The 17,004-nt window shown below is 41.6% G+C and overlaps 1 protein-coding gene across 7 annotated transcripts in view; it reads right to left on the reverse strand.

The window, feature by feature from the left end:
• Nucleotides 1-17,004, reverse strand: part of plekha6 (pleckstrin homology domain containing, family A member 6) — a 208,910-nt gene that overhangs the window by 45,212 nt on the left and 146,694 nt on the right. For all 7 annotated transcript variants that reach the window (XM_037101582.1, XM_037101584.1, XM_037101583.1 and 4 more), the window contains 5 exons: nt 13,583-14,069; nt 13,160-13,243; nt 11,260-11,313; nt 2,314-2,385; nt 1-80 (listed from right to left, as the gene is read on the reverse strand). The exon at nt 1-80 is cut by the window's left edge and continues 1 nt beyond it. In XM_037101582.1, coding sequence (XP_036957477.1) covers nt 1-80; nt 2,314-2,385; nt 11,260-11,313; nt 13,160-13,243; nt 13,583-14,069 — 777 coding nt within the window. The remainder of the gene's footprint in view (nt 81-2,313; nt 2,386-11,259; nt 11,314-13,159; nt 13,244-13,582; nt 14,070-17,004) is intronic.

Raw genomic sequence — 17,004 nt, forward strand, 5'->3', positions numbered from 1 at the left:
TTGCCCATTCTTAGTCTGTGGACTACAGCCTCATGGTCTTTCAAAAGTCGGTTCTGCTCACACAGTCGACCCAAGAGTTTCTGTTTCAGAAAGGACAACAGGTGTTTACTACATGTATTTGGAGAAACAATGGAAAAACAAAAAAAGAGTAAGAGTGCAAGAATTTATCACTATGAATACATGCTTGAAGCGAAAGGCCATTTGACCCACATATGAAAGCTGACATCTCATTATTAGCATGTCAAAGAAGGGTCAAAAAAATCTATCTCTGATGCTCAGTCATAAGATCTGATCAATAGTCATCTTATCAATTATATATAGTGAACCTGCCTATGCGAACTCAACCCACATTTGATCTGTCAGCCAAAAAAATTGTTTGTCGGTTCTAAACCAGCGGTTCTCAACTGGTCTGCTTCGGGATAATCCCTCACCCCTTAAAGACAAGCTGCGACCAAAATTAAAGAAAATGTTAAACTTCACAAATGTATTTAACGTACATAACACTTCAGTAACTGCACTATTAAAACTATTCAGTCACTTCAAGCCATAAAAAATAAATACATACAGACAGACATACATACATACATACATACATACATACATACATACATACATACATACATACATACATAAAAAAGTGCACTATGACAACTAACACTGCACTATGGAAACAATTCAGTTTCCTCAGTAGCAGTTTTTATTCACAAACTAAATTAAACAGAATAAATTAAACAAAAAGTGCAATTCAAAAAGATTCACGTATACAAAATTAATTCATCTTATCAGTAGGTAAAGACTGAAAAACACTGATTTGATCACATTAAGCAGCACTCCAGTCTTACAGCAGGTGTAACACTGACAACATAGACCTGAGTTTGGAGCAGTTAATGGGGGAACTGGGGATGTTTTTTGCTCCTGACAAGAGTCTCAAAATCTGGAGTGACAGTAGAAAATGATCATGCTCAATATCCATTCAGTTTCTGTGTTTGTCTTCAGCTGAACCAGAGCTGAGAAGCCACAGTCACAGACAGGTAGTGCTGAACGGTAGGAGGATTTTTTTCTGCTCGAGTGACAAGGGAAGGATACTCGCTCCTCACAGTGCTGCACCAGAAATCGGAGAGGCTTATCTCTGTGAATTTTGTTGTCAGCGTGTGGTCAAATGGCAGCTTCACCTGCTGACTGTCTTTGTTGCTTGGCAACATGATGCTGTCCAGCTCGATTCTAAAGGCGTCACATAAACATATTTCATATATTCTGTCTTGTATTTACATTTCGCCATGGAATTTTAGCATTTACAAACAAATTTTGACGGTCTTCTTCTATGCTGTGAAATGGCGGGTGTCATTTAGCATTACTGGGCATTATTGCCAACTACTGTTAAGGAGTGTGAATAGACAACACTCCGCTGCATGAAAAATCCCCATCAAAATAAAAGGACATGATTTTTTTTCTTACCATTTCTTTTTGCCCACTTTTGGGTTGTGACCCACTAGCTGAGAACCACTGTTCTAGGCAATCTAGTCTGCAGTCCCTAAACTGAACTGATAAACAAGGTCACTGTAGAGTATCACTGAGCTTAGAAAGCTTTCTTATCATGTCACACAAGCCCTATAACCCACCCTATCACTTCCTGCTCCCCAGGGAGTACAAGTGCATTCAAACGTTATTGAATTAATATTTTGCCAAACCTCCATATTTTTGAGCAATCTCTAGCTGTCAGACATATGATTATTGTCAAGAGCTTTAACCAAATCACACATAAATGGACTTACTGGCTCATGACCTTAAGTGTCAATGTGCACAGCAGTTACCCTGTCAAAGGTCTTTCTGACGATAATGTCTGTTTTTTTAGATTCACTGGGACACTTCCTTTCAAATTCCTTCATGTTTTGTCCACATTACAAGGAATCTAATAATGAACTTATATCTATGTGAATGATCAGATAAAAATATAAAACATAGCAAACCTGTGTCCCAGTAATAAAAGGAAGACGCTGTAATTATGACACTTTTTAAACACAGTTTAAACTTTTTGTTATCATTTGTTATGGAAAATGCATCTCAGATGTCATGTTTTGGGTTTTTTGGTTTGTTGATTTATTTTGTAGTTATAACCTCTTGTGTATTATTTTAAGTAGCACCAGTGCTATTAGGTGAAAAGGTAAGTCTGGATCTTTGATAATAAAGCATCTGATCAGTGGCCTAACCCACAGGTCTAAATATGTTGATAGTGCTTTTTACATACGTTGAACCATCTGGATGTAAGTGTGTGTTTGTATGTTTATTATGTTCGTGCACTGTTAAGTCTCTTACACTGGTTTCAATCTCATTGAGTTTTAATGTGGGATGTAACTCTCTGCTGTAGACATCGTGAAAAGGAGGCACCTGTGAAAACAGAGATTGAACACATGATTAATCATTCAGTTTCTACAGAACCACTTCTGTCTCTTTTATGTATTCAACATTGTGAACACCTTTCATGATACACTATAAATGTTATCCCAATATGTATGAGTCATCATTAAAAGACACACAAACCAGAGTGGGATGCAACTAGGTAGGGGATGATAAATTGTAGTGTTTAGAGCCACTGTGTTGTTTAAGGTTTAAGGTCAGAATAATCAAATCCACCATGCCACTTGCTATGAATCTTGTTGCATTATTTACAATACAAAGAACCACATAACATAATTCATCAAATCAACATGGTCATCTAGTTGGCCATATCACTCTGGAAGACTGGAACTAGTAGTAAGAGACATGAAATGCCACAATGCCACAATGCTACAAGTTGCCCAAAAAGTAGATTTTCAGTGCCTTCAACAAAGATCCCAATCCAAAATTGTCGTCCCACCCCTAGATTGAAATAAGGATTTAGGGTCCATCAATCCTGATTTGCATTTGTGAGTAGCCTCAGAGGAAATGCTGCATGATAAGCTAACCATCATCCAATATACTCACAGCCGTACCTTTAGATTTTGGTATGAGTTCCCAGTGATAATAGAAAAGGCTTAAATTAGCTTAAAGCCATTTAAAGGGCCCTAAAATATTCCAACATTTTGATACTGGACTGACAAGGGCTCAGAATGTCCCTAAATAGTCCCAAACTCATTCAGGTTCTTCAGGTGAGAACCCATCTGGAAAATGAAATTACTAGTATAAACCCATTAGAGAAGCAGCTCTGTTGTACAATGTAGTGTGGCTAACTTAACCTGCCTCCCTGTGGTGCTTCCTCCCTTGAAACATTGCTGTTGAGGATCACTTTCCGTTTTGGGTAACTATGTAAATTAGGTGGCTTCCCTCAAGCACCTGGAGATTAAACTCAGATTACAGACAATATGTAACAGGAAGACTGAAACAACATTGGAACTGTTTTAGGAAAAGCTAGTGACATTTTTAAGGACAATTTACTGGCAATTCCATTACAAAAATTCCCTGTGGTAAAATACCACCGAAAATGCATTTTCTGTAATACTGTTACCACATGCTCCTGTAGTAAATTCCTGTAGTACTTGAGGGGTTTGTGTTTATGTTTACCACAGGATTGCACCTCAGGCACTGTGGTACTTTACCATACAGTCTGTGGTACTGTATTACACATCTTGTACTATACCACAGTATACCATATACCATACTATATCAAACACAACTACAACAAATCTAAACCCAACCTTTAAATTATTTGTTTTTAATTAATAAAAGGAAAATAACATCACATTCTCAGAGAACATATTTTATTTAAATCTTAAAATATGCAGTCTGAGAAACACAGAATAAAACATGTAAATACGTTTGTGGATTTCATTCATCCAATCAAGAGGAGAGAGGAGGTTCTCTGGCTGTGACCTCCGGAAGTCGATAATCATCTCCATCTCCAACTGTCTAGGTGTTTAACTTCTTCTCTGTACATTGATTCCTCATTTTTATGAATGAGTCCCACCACTGTGGTGTCATCCACAAAGATGATGATCTGGTTCCCCTCGTATCCAGATGCACAGTCATGTGTTAGCAGTGTAAACAATAGACTAAGTACAAAGCCTTGAGGAGATCCGGTGCTCAGCATGATGGAGTTGCAAGTGTTACTTCCGACACGGACAGACTGAGGTCTCTCTGTCAGAAAGTCCCTGATCCAGAGACATAGCCGTTCAGGCCAAGAAGGAGGAGTTTCTCCATTAGTCTCTGGGGGATGATGGAATTGAATGCTGATCTGAAATTGATGTACAGGATTCTGCTACAGGTGTCTTTCTTGTCCAGATGAATGATGTATGAGTGCAAGATGGTGGATAATGCATCATCTCTGGAGTGGTTTGGATGATAAGCAAACTGGTATGGGTCATGTGATGCAGAGAGGCTGGATGTGATGTGTGATTTAATTTAAAAAATCTTTTAAATATTTTTCTCAAAAATGAGCACAAAAAAACAACAACAACAACAACAAAAACAGCAATGGTACACCCAGAATGTGCATCACAGACAAAACAACACAAGGATTTCCCCAAGGTTACGCAGGTGCGAGTATAGAAGGACACTGACCCCCCCCCCAAACGTTCAGCAAAAAGCACACAAAAAACAGAAAAACAAAACAGTGGGTAGAGAGAAAAAACATGGTAGTCGACAGGCTTGCTAATACATTAAATCTTGAGCTTCCCAAATGTCAGGGGTCCATTTCGCGAACTGCTCTGAAAACAAAAGTGAAAGTTAAAAACTCAGCTGGAGTGAGTGACCCAGCTGTCTGTGTATCGTTGGCATGGAGACAAGTCCCGGTGTACAGGTGCTGACCCAACCTAAACACATTAGTGAAGGAATAACAGTTCGGGGCCACAAAAAGGAGGCTGGCGGGCCACCTATTGAGATCCACTGTTCTATACCGTATAAGAGTCACAGAAATAGGTCAAAAAGGGTTTCCAGGTCTTAGAAAATGTACTCTCTGTGCCTCTTATTGAAAAGCATAAATTCTCTAGAGTAAGACAGTGCCTCCTTCCATCTTAGCAAAATGGCCCGTCTGGCCAAAAGCAAGGAGAAATAAATTATGTGGTGCTCAGTGGAAGTCATTCAGGGATCATCAACTGGGCTGGCTTGGGCTATTTCTGCTTGAGTAAGCTTCTCAGTAAGGTCTAGTGGAATAGAAGGACTGGGAAGTGAGCCGAGAAAGGTGCTAATCCTAGACTCATCCCTGTCAAATTCAGACAAATATAATCAAGAGTTCTTGAAAGCGTTTTTAATCTCAGCGGGGTTCGAGGTGACTTCCCCGTTTTCAGAGCAGATCCCAGCTATGTGTTGTTTGACTCTGCGTCCTTTTGGCAAATTAGCGAGTAACTTCCTTGATTTCTCCCCATGCTCATCAAGCAGTTTTGAAGTTTTTTAGTGTAATATTTTGGATTTGATGAGTTGTCAGAAGATCAAATCTAGTTTTGAGGTCAATCGTTTTATTATAAAGCTTGGGGGTTTGATGTTGTGCTTATTCCTTGTCAGTGTCGCGAATTTCAAACAGGAGATCTGATTGTTCTTTACAGGATTTTCTTTTCATATTTGCTGTAAATGAAATAATTTGGCCTCTCAAATAGGCTTTGAGCGCATCCCAGACTGTGAGCAAGGATTCGTCCAGAGTATTATTAGTTTCACGAAAGAATGAAATATGTTCCTCCATGAACTTGACAAAGTTATCGTCTGAAAGTAGAGTTGAATTAAATCACCAATGCCTTGTGGGATTCGGAATTCCAGGAAAACTCACTGACATTACCAAAGGGGCATGGTCAAAGATCAGTATACTTCAATAAACACATGAGCTGATTTGGGGAGCAATCCTGTCATCAGCAAAAGGTCAATCCTGGTGAATGTATGATTCACAGGGGAAAAAAAGGAGTACATCTTATCATTTGAGTGGAGACAGCACCACATGTCTGAATTTCCACCTTCCGACAGAAAGGATTGAATGTATCAGGCTGACTTACTCCTTGGGATTGGTTTAGAGGAAGAGCGATCTAGTTCTGGATCAAGCCAGCAATTAAAGTCCCCGCCCATGATTAAGAAATGCAAGTCCAGCTCGGGGAGCTTGGAAAACACCCGTTCAAAAAATGTGACATCATCTATATTTGGAGCGTAAATGTTAGCCAAGACAACATTTGCATCAAAAAGTTTCCCAGACACAATTACAAACCTGCCATTACTGTCAGCTCTAATGTGAATCGGCTTGAACAGTTCATCTCTGGACACAAGAATGGTCACCCCCCTTGCCCTGGCCTGGAGGGTAGAGCTGAAAAACTGCCCCGCCCAGCTAGAAAGAAATTTAGAGAGCTTAGAGGACAGCAAGTGGGTTTCCTGCAGAAAATCTGCCTTTAGTTGTCTAAGATGGGTGAGCACTCTCCTCTTGACAATATGGTTCAGACCCCTCACATTCCAGCTCAGTATATTAGCCTGTCTAGCCATTGCCATTCAGAGAAAGAAAAAGATGAAAAGTAGTAAATGGACTTAGATGTGTGCCTAGAAGATAACAACATCCCCACCAATTCACATAAAGAAAACATTAAAAAAACCAAGAACAACAACAAACCATCTCACCCCATCCAATATACTGCGCAACAGCGCCACTGTCAGATGTGGAGTTACCCTAGCTCAGAGCTAGGGCACAGTAGCAAAACAAAGTGCTGAACGTGCATCAGCGTAGTGACCCCAGAAAGTCCTCAGCATCCTTCACCAAAGCAAAGTGTTTCCTCCCACCTTCTTTGGTTGTGATTCTCAGTTTCGCTGGGTACAACAGTGATGGTTTGAAGCCCTGCTGGTGGAGTGCATACAACACCGCTCGATAAGCCATGTGCTGCTCCATGATTTCAGGGCAGTAGTCCTAAAAGATTGCCACTGGGTTTGCCTAGTAGAACAGCTCACCTCTCCTTTTGTGCGCTTCTTTACCTTGACCCTGTGGACGAGTCCATAACTATGGACTCGTGCACCAGCCTTGGTTTATCCCCGGAGAGCTTTGCGGTCAAGGCTCTGTGGGCTCGGTCCAGCTCCAGGGCTGAACTCAGAACCCCATCGCTGAAGATTTCAAGCAGGAGCTTTGAGAAGAAGGCAGTAGGCTGTGCGCCCTCAGCAGACTCAGGCATTCCTGCTATCCATACACTGTTGCATTGGCTGCGGGATTCAAGGTTAATAGCTTTAGCTTTTAGCTTGCTGTAGCTATCCTCCAGAGCAGTAAATTTAGCTTCTATCTCCTCCAATTTGTCATTGACTTGATTCAAGTTGGCTGCTAGAGAAGTCAGTCTTTGTCCGTGGTCGAAGATGGTCATTTGGACACAATCCAGCTTAGTTTCCAGGGATGATATGGCCAATTTAAACTTGGCAGAGAGAGCTGTTCTATGATCCTCTAGTAGCTTGGTCAGGGCCACCATGCTAGCGCCCGCTAACTCGTCGTCTTTCCTTCCGTCCTTCTTGTTCGACTTGGACTCCATTCGGTCTCCTGGTAGTAGCAGAATGACAGCTACAGCAAATGCTGAGATGCAAGTGAGTAGTTTGTGTTAAATATTAAGTGAAGGGATTAGTTGAATATGTCAGTCAGGCCATCTGCTAGCTCACCAGAGCAGCATATGTCCTGTGTTATCCTTACCTCCCGCTCTCCGTGGGTTGACCCTGGTTAGGGTCCTGCATGTCTCTCCTGTGTTGATGGTGAGGGCTTGCCCCATTGATGGTGGAGAAGGACCAGCCCTCCCTCTGGTTGTCGGGTTTAGTGCTTCAGAGCGTGCAAAAATGTTGTTGAGCCTGTCTGGATGAGAATCATCATCATTGTTGACCCCCTGCCTGGACTTGTAATCTGTCAGAGCTTGGACTCCCTGCCACATCCGCCTGGTGTTTCCTGTGTTGCAGAGGTGTCCCTGGATTTTCTCTGCATGGGTGCCCTTGAGAGTGCAGACCTGGCTGAGCAGAGAGCAGTCATATCTCCCGCCCTGAAGGCTGCATCTCGAGCTGTCAGCAGTGAGTGCACCTCTGTAGTCATATAGGGTTTACGGTTGCCACGTACAGTTTAGTTCTTAATTACAGTGACATCCACTGTGCACTTTGCAATATAGCTGCTTATCGGCTCAGCAGAGTCTTCACAGTCTATCTGATCTCCCTGGGAGGCTGCTGTCTTAAAAACCTCCCAGTCGATGTGCATGAAACATGTCTTGATATGCAGATTCTGCCGCCTCAGGCTAGGTCCTGATTTGTTTTTTCATGTGCCTACTGCGCTTCAATAGTGGCTTGTAAGCAGGCACCAGCATAACAGATAGATGATCAGAGCGGCCGAGGTGGGGGGCGGGGCGTTGCCTTATATGCATCTTGTATACAGCAGGTCCAGCATGTTCTTGTAGTTTCTGGGCTGTCTTCCTCAAAGGTGTCGGCATGTAGTATGTTGATAAAAGAATACTGCGGAGGCAAGGCTGGGTGGAATGATAGAGCAATCTTTATTTAAACAGACTTCAAGTGGCCTAGCGTCCGAGCAGAGTGTGGCCCCACATCTGATATTCTCCAACCTAGGGCAAAGTAATGCCAAACGTTTTTACCTTCTGCCCTATCACAACTCCTACGCCTTCGATCTTAGGAATTCTACCAAATGCCACCCCCCTTTCTCTGGTGTTTTTTAAAGTCTGTTCTCCATAACCGCCTACTTCTCCCAATTGGTCGCTTTGGTGGGTTCAAGGTACATCTATCCAATGCGAAAGAAGAGAAGGATGCGTCTCCCTCACATCCTCTATGAAATAACTCTTGTGTATGTTACTTAACTTTGCTGATGTCAGCTAAAGTGGACAGGATGGTCCCTCTATACTTAAATGACAATGTATACCTTGAGTCAGCTCCGAACCTCTGGTGTGGGCTCCTTCCTGTAGCTTATCTCTGATGCCCACCTCAGGACTGATCAGGGCTCCTGGTTATGGGGACCCTCACACTGTCACATTCCCACAGTTGTCTAAGGGGAGCATCTGGTCTCCTGTCTTCCTCCTATTCACTCTTGTCTTAGAACCCAGGATGTGTAGGAAACACACAGATACTACATTCTCTCTTCTGGTTTTAAAGTCCACAACGTGATTGAACTTGGGGAAAACAGCCTTTAGACTTGTGTGGTTGAAATCCCCTGCCACTACTACAAAGCTGTCTGGATGTTTAGTCAGGAGCTCACTGATGGCATCACGTAGCCCTCCAAGTGTCTCATTAGCATTAGCTTTAGCATGTGCGCTAGGAGCTATGTAAACAACAGCTACAATCAGTATGGTGAATGACAGTGAATCCCTCGGCAGATAGAATGGCCAGCATTTTAATATGAGGAACTCTGCCAGCTGAGAACAGTGTTTAGTGGCTAAGGTTGTGTTTACATAACAGTCTTTGTTGATACAGATGCACAGGCCCCCTCCTGCATCTCTGTCTGCTTGGAAAGCTGTCATCCCCTCCAGCTGTATGGCTGCATCTGGGATAATGTTCTGGAGCCATATTTCCATGAAAGCAAATGCACAACAGACTTTCCAATCTCTGTGGGTTTCTCTCAACAGACACAACTCATCTAGCTTGTTGTCAAATGAGCAGACATTGGAGAGTAGGATCGACGGTGCTCCTTGTCTGGAGAGGTTAGTCTTTAGCCTAGCATGGATCCCAGCTTCTTTACGTAAGCACCGCTTTCATCTTCTCATCCTATGGTTGGCTGGCTCCAATAAGATCCCGTGCTGGCGTAAAATGTCCAAATCACAACTGTCATAGTTTTAGCAGCCTGCTTTATCCTGATTCTCAGTAAACTCTTTGACTGTAAATTTTGCAGGCTGAATGTCTGGGATAGGTAGGACACCAAAACATTTAGACCAATGTTTATGAATAGTATTTAACAGAGACAAAACAAATATAGAATAAAAATAGAGGGGATAAATAATAGATATAAAATAATATAAAAAGAGGGGATTTTGAACATTCTCTGGTGGCCAAACAGAGACACTTTTTTGGATTATTTTGTTTTTGTTCTTTGCTGCTTCTTATAAGACATGCCACAATGTGCCACGAAACTAGGCAGCAGTCATTGCTGAAAAAGAGGCAAGGTAAAATTCCTTAGCAATTACCCTAGAACTTAAAACTGTTATCTTTTACAATAAAATTTGTCACAAATAATCCATCATGTGATTTAAGCAGCACATAAAACTTAAGAAAGCTCAATGTTAGTTAAACAACAAATTCAATACAATATCTACATTTGCTTATTTTGTGTATGGTTGAAATTATGGGGGCTGTGTGAGAGAAAAGGTGAGGACCACTACCTATCATTATTAGGTTAGTGTTAATAAAGCTGTTGTCTGTTGACTTTGACCACATCATCCCAGCAGCTTTTAAATGGCAGATTAACATGCGGCAAATCTTAATGGACAGCAAGTAAACTGTTGTTTTTTAAATTATACTTATTCCATGTGATGATGGACACAGACATATGTAAATGAGAATAGCTTCATTAACAATAACACTACTTGCCTTTGAGCGTTGCTAACGCTAATTAAAGTGTTCATCTACAAAAGCTAAATAAGCGATAGGAATTTGCATTGGTAATTTAGTGATGCTCATGCTAAATTAGCGCTAGCTGAATTAATTTAAGAAGCAAGCTATCAAGTAGGCGGTATTTAGGATGGTGAAAAAATAGCCTAATTGACTTATTTGTTTCCTACAGCATTTGCCTAATATTAGCTATAACAACATAAATTAGCCAATTTAGCTAATCCATCTGTGATGAGAAGAAGGCTTAACTAAACTGCATATTAAAACCAATGAACCTGAAATCACTTGGCTATTAAAGTTAATGCTTACCTTTGCCTGTGTCCATTTGTGTCTTGATTGATGTGGTATTGGTACATGTATGTCAAAAATGTATGCTTTATCTGCCTCTTACAACTATGTTGTCCAATGTCCATGATGCAGCGATTTCATGTGGTGTAGCATTTATGAGACACATGCAGTTAATATTCATTCTACGGAGCCTGGAGGGTTCTTTTTTTTTGTTTTGTTTTTTTTGTGTGTGTGCATGAAGCTGAAAGTATGTTATTGAATAGATGTAGGTTTTCAGTCACTACTTTCACATGGATATGAAACTACATGCACTTGCACGTACTAAAAAGTCCCCTATATATATATATATATATATATATATATATATATATATATATATATATATATATATATATATATATATATATATATATATATATATATATATATATGTATTTATTTTGGCACTGTAGTGTGCATGCGCCAGTGCTTTCTTACCTTTTGGTCTAAGTATTCCAGATTGCGCTGCAGTTGAAGGTCTAATATGTCCTCCTGAGCCAAGCAACAACACAACACATGGAAATCAATCAATACACACTGTACAGATAGCACCACAACCAGTCTGCATATCATATCTGTCATATTAGGGCTCTTAAGCCTCTGGGCAAAGATCACCTTGAACATTATAAAGATAGTTAATCAGATGTGTGTGGCTGCAGCATTTCTGTCTGAAATCTGTTAATTTCTTAATTCTTTGGTGTTTTTGGAAAGAAAGAAAATCTTACATTTTCCCTCAGGTATCTCATGGGTTTTGTTCCATAAAGTGCATTAAGAAAAATGGGGTTTAAAATGGTTTTCATAAAGGTCCATCATCCAGCTGAAGTCTGATGATGCATCTATCTTACTGAAATACTTTGCATTTGTAAACTGGGTCATGATTTATTCTCTTGTAGAAAGTTTGAAGTGTTCTCTCTTCATTGCTCTGTTCATATAATGTGGATCCATGCAGACTGGTTTATCAATTATTTTTGTCTACAAAGGAATCTCACCTACTCAGTGGGACTGTCAATCTGTTCAAACACTTTCAAGCTTTCCATTTCAACCACAGACACTCACACTGTACCAGTTTCAGTCTCATGCTGCTTGTTCTTGTGTGAATTCTCATGATGCATTTTCTATTCACTTGTATTTCTGCTCCTAAATATCCTCTTACTATTACTTTTGCTGCCTGAAGTTTAGGTTTGGGTCTGATTTTCTTTAATGATATCACATTGGCCGGAGCTCCTATATCCAGCATCAATGCCAGATGAATATCATTCACTTTGAGTGTCATTATCCAGTCCTTTTATCTGTTTCATTTTTATGACTATGTCCACATAGAGTTCCCCATGCACATTTTTTTGGAGGGATAGGTAGATAGATCGAAGTTCTGCTTTTTATATTGTGTTGAACATGTAATAATTCTGTCTGATTACAGTGAAAGAATGTGTGATGTTTGGCCATGACTGAAATTAAAATATTGAGTTTAAAAAATGAATAGAAACAGTTGGGTTGCCAAAGGGCATCCACACGTGAGACTTCACTCGAGGGATACAACATAATCAGGCGGCTCTTTTATACTCTCCAAATTTTATTGGTAAGGTGAGTAAACAGTAAAACGAGTAATTTTACGGGGTTGTGAGGCTTTTATTGGCATTTTTACTGACTTGTCTTACACAATGTTAGCATTTGGGAAAAAGTCCCCTGTGCATCACATGACAATATGATAACATGATGTGGCCACTCTGTTGTAACAAGTAAAGTTCTCCGTCATGGGATATACAAAGCCAATCTTATTTTAATTTTACTTTTACTAAGGAATATTAAATTCAGGTTAATAAACCCATGTTTCTTGTTGGGCTTGAGTTTGCCTTATGATTGCTGCATATGTTTTGAGCATGAATTATCTTTTAGGTTATTCTGGAGAATGTTCTGGATGGTATTTGTTTTGAAGCAGCAGACCTCTCCATGGTTGCACTTGGTGAAATGCTGCTATCACCTTTAATGTGAATGCTCTCTGTCATCAAGCCTGGTTTCTTTCATGTGTAAACTCACATGCATACACACATACACATATGTGCACAAAAGTAGATCCAGTTGGATGGTAGGAAAAGAAGAGCAGAGAGGAGTAGAGGAAAGAAAAGTTCCAGACCAAGAGTGATTTTTACAGGGTTTCAACTGCTAGATATGGGACAGATGTGTGGAAGGAACTGCACAACTGACAACTGTTTCATAGCAAATCTACAAATATCTGCAAAGTGCAAAAAATGTTCTAGACTGTGCCACACCACCACAGGACTGTGTGTGCCTATGTATTATATTGTAGATGGATACATATTAGCACATGAGTGGCACATACCATGTTATTGTGGATGGAGGGGGACCTAGGGTAGTTGGAATATAATCCTTGGTTTAGGGACCTCCTATTTCCATGGTTCTCGTACTGAAGAAAGAAAAAAAAATCAAAAAATTGAGGCAAGAATGATTAAAAGTTTTTAGAGTGAGACAGATTTACCATCAGAATACTATATAAAAACAGGGAAACTGAAAAATTGCAAATATGTGATGAAACATTTTTATTTCATTTAACTACGCGAATTAAAACCTACATTCAGTGTAATATTGAGGGAAAATGTGGGATAAAATCATGAAAATAAGAGGTCAGATCCCCTTAAGTAAATTTTGTATAATTTAAAACAAAAATCTAAATGAAAGAAAATGTCACTTTGAGGTGTTTATTCACTGTATTATGCTACAGTCACACTCAAACTCATTGTTTCACCTTTGATGAGCTTGGGGATCTCCTCAGGCTGTAGACAGAGGGATCAGCATAAACCACATCATCCCTCATCCTTGCTGGAAACCGGTCAAAGCGAACAGATGGTGATCGAACTGGTGAGGCAAAGTTGGGTGGCACTGGTGAGAAGAGCCCCCCTGATGAAGAAGACGGTGACCTGGGCACAGACCTGGAGCGTGGCTTAATGGATAGATGCTTCATGGATGTTTCCATTCCATAATAGTATTGTTGCCTCCATTGGTCCCTGGGCATTGGAGGTCCATAAAAGTGATAGTGTTCATCTCTCAGTGAGTGGCGCTTCTCGTCAACAATCCAGGGTCGGTCATAGCCCCCCACAGCAGAGACAGAACAGATGCTGTCAGGTCGGACCCCTGGCAAGTATAAAGGGTACTCCTCTACATACTGGGGGCCACCAGGATAACCATAGTAGTCAGCTGAGACCCCATGGCTCACTGGGTAGAAACAGGATGGGCTGGAAAGACAGAATGGAGGTCACTGCCTTCTTATTAAATGTTAAGGAAAGCCATGAAAATAGGACTGCAGTCTTTCAAACCAGAAGCACATGCTCAGCCACAATGGCAGGTAAGTAAAAGTACTGTAACAGAGTGATTTGTGACAGACAACAAAAGCAGAATCAATCTTGGATCTTGTGTTTGTTCCACTGACACAGGCAGCTCTATATGCTTATTAACCAAAGGGCACATCCCCCTATCCATGTCAAAGTGGGTGTCAATGTACATTGAGGGTGTATACAACTTTAACTAGACATTTAGCTGGAATAAGGAGAAAATAACAGTGAAAATAATAACTGCACAGCATTCAGGTAAAATTGTGTTCCCATCATTTTAACGTTGATGTCTGCAAATAACAGGTTTTCAACCAGCACTTACACAATTTTTTTTTTCTTTATTTTTTTCCTTTTCATAACACAAACATGAGGTCATGTACATACTGTCACATCGTGGTGAGGTTGTCTTGTCTTGGGATCTGTCTCGTGAATTTCATGTCTCATTTTGAAAGTAACTCTCCTCTCGTCTCAGGTCACTTGCCCTTCCTCTTGTGTCCCTGGTCTGACGTCATCCCTAATCCTTGATTGTTTTCACCTATGTTCCCCTCCCACATGTGTATAAAGTCTTCCCCTGTCTGTGTCGCCAAAGTATTTCGTCTTCCATGTCGTGTACCGAAGCCCTGATCCACAGTCTTGAACCTTGTCTCGCTAAGTATTGCCATTGTTTTGTTTATCTGATTTATGACCTCTTGAGAAGATTGATTTTGATTTCGTAATTTTCTGGTTAGTTCTTGATTTTGTATTTTGAGATTTTCATAGCTTTTCCTTTTCCTCCTTCCGGAGCGATTTTTGTTGTTAACTTTCATAAGACAGAGTAGATAATATTTCATAGCCATTGTGCTTACTCTTCGGAGAGATTTTGATTTGTAATTTTTTTATACTTTATTTTGTTATTCCAGGACAGAGTAGGTTTTCCTCCTTTGGGAGCACTTTTTGTTATTCTGTGTTTCATGTTGTTTGTCTTGTTTGTCCCTCAGATTTTCGTAGCCATTTTGTTATCATTCATTCTGAAGAGTTGCAAAAACAGATTAATAAAACCTGACATTACTTCTGCCATTACTGCATCTGAGTCCTCTCTCTTATCCAAGTCTGACAGTATACTTTGGCCAGACATGGACTCAGCAGAGGCAGAGCGACTCTCAGAGATGCTACGAACCCAGGAAGCTCGTCTGAACCACCAGGAGGAGTTTCAGACCACCATGGCTGCCAACATGGGGCAACTCTCCTCAGAGATACAAGAGCTACTGGGACAGCTCTGTCGACAACGCCCTGCACCCGCGACTCTGCCTTCTTCAGCCGCCCCGGAAATACCAGCGTCTTCCGGAGGAGCCTCCTGTAAGCTGGCGCCACCAACCCAGTATGCCAGCGAGCCTGGACTCTGCCGAACCTTTTTAATTGACTGTTCGATTCATTTCGAGCTTACGCCACAAGCTTTTCCTACCGAACGAGCTAAGGTAGCATTCATGATCTCCCATCTGACAGGGCGAGCTAAAGCTTGGGCTTCGGCTAAATGGAGCCGAAACTCCACCGCATGCGAGACTATCGCAGGCTTCCAGACGGCGCTAACCAGAACTTTTGATCCTGTTTGTTCCAGTAGGGAGAAGGCCCAGGAACTCAGCACCTTGAGACAAGGTAAAGACTCGGACTGTGACTACGCCATTTGCTTCCGCACACTGGCACCTTTTGAAAGGTCTGTCGGCGGACATTCAGGATCTCCTCGTGCCACTAGACTTGCCTACGAGTCTGGATGCACTCATCGCTCTCGCAATTCGCATGGACAATTGACGAACGCAACTCCAGAAACAACGCGAATTGAAATGAGGAGACCGAGACCGATATGTGGCTTCCCTGGAATCAAGATGGCCGACCCCAGACCGAGCACCTCCGGAAAATCCTCAGGTCTGTACTGATGAAGAGCCCATGCAACTAGGACGAGCCCGATTATCCCAAGAGGAACGCCAGAAGACACGCCAGGAGGGAAGGTGTTTCTATTGCAGAGAAACCGGCCACCTCGTCAGCTCCTGCCCAGCCAAGAAAGTTCCTGGGGTGAGTTCAAATCAGGTCGCTACGACCACTGTCCATGTTCTCACTCAGGTTAAGCTAAACTCACAGTATGACATGGATGTGATGATTGACTCAGGGGCAGATGAGAGCCTAATGGACTGGAACTTGGCCAAGAAATTACAAATTGACTGTGAACCCCTAGCCAGACCCATTCGCGCCTGTTCCCTTAACGGGGCAGACATTTTTGTCATTACTCATTGGTAATCACCATGAACATATTCAGTTTCACCTGTTCACCTCCACCTCCCACTCCCTGATTCTGGGACAGCCCTGGGTTTTTCTCCACAACCCTCACATCGACTGGAAGGGTGGACAGATCAGAGAATGGGGGGAGGAATGCACAGAACGCTGCCTTGCAGAACAAGTTGCAGAGATAAATTTGTTTTCTACTAACCCTGTCACAGACCCAGAATATCCGGACCTGACCTCAGTCCCAAGCTGTTACCACCACCTCAAAGAGGTCTTTAACAAAGCTAAAGCCTTGTCTCTTCCTCCTCATCGTCCATATGACTGCGCCATTGACCTGATCCCCGGCTCCACGATTCCCAAGGGGCGTCCGTATTCCATCTCCGGACCCAAAAGGAAAGCCATGAACGAATACATCTCCGCTTCCCTGAAAGCGAGATTAATTCGCCCATCATCATTACTGGCTGGGGCCGGATTCTTCTTCGTGGGGAAAAAAGATGGTTCACTACGCCCATGCATTGACTACAGCCCGCTGAATGAGATAACTATTAAGAATCGATACCCTCTTCCTTTGATAGCCTCTGTCTTC

This window comes from Acanthopagrus latus, chromosome 6 (assembly GCF_904848185.1).
Source record: "Acanthopagrus latus isolate v.2019 chromosome 6, fAcaLat1.1, whole genome shotgun sequence".
NCBI lineage: Eukaryota > Metazoa > Chordata > Actinopteri > Spariformes > Sparidae > Acanthopagrus > Acanthopagrus latus.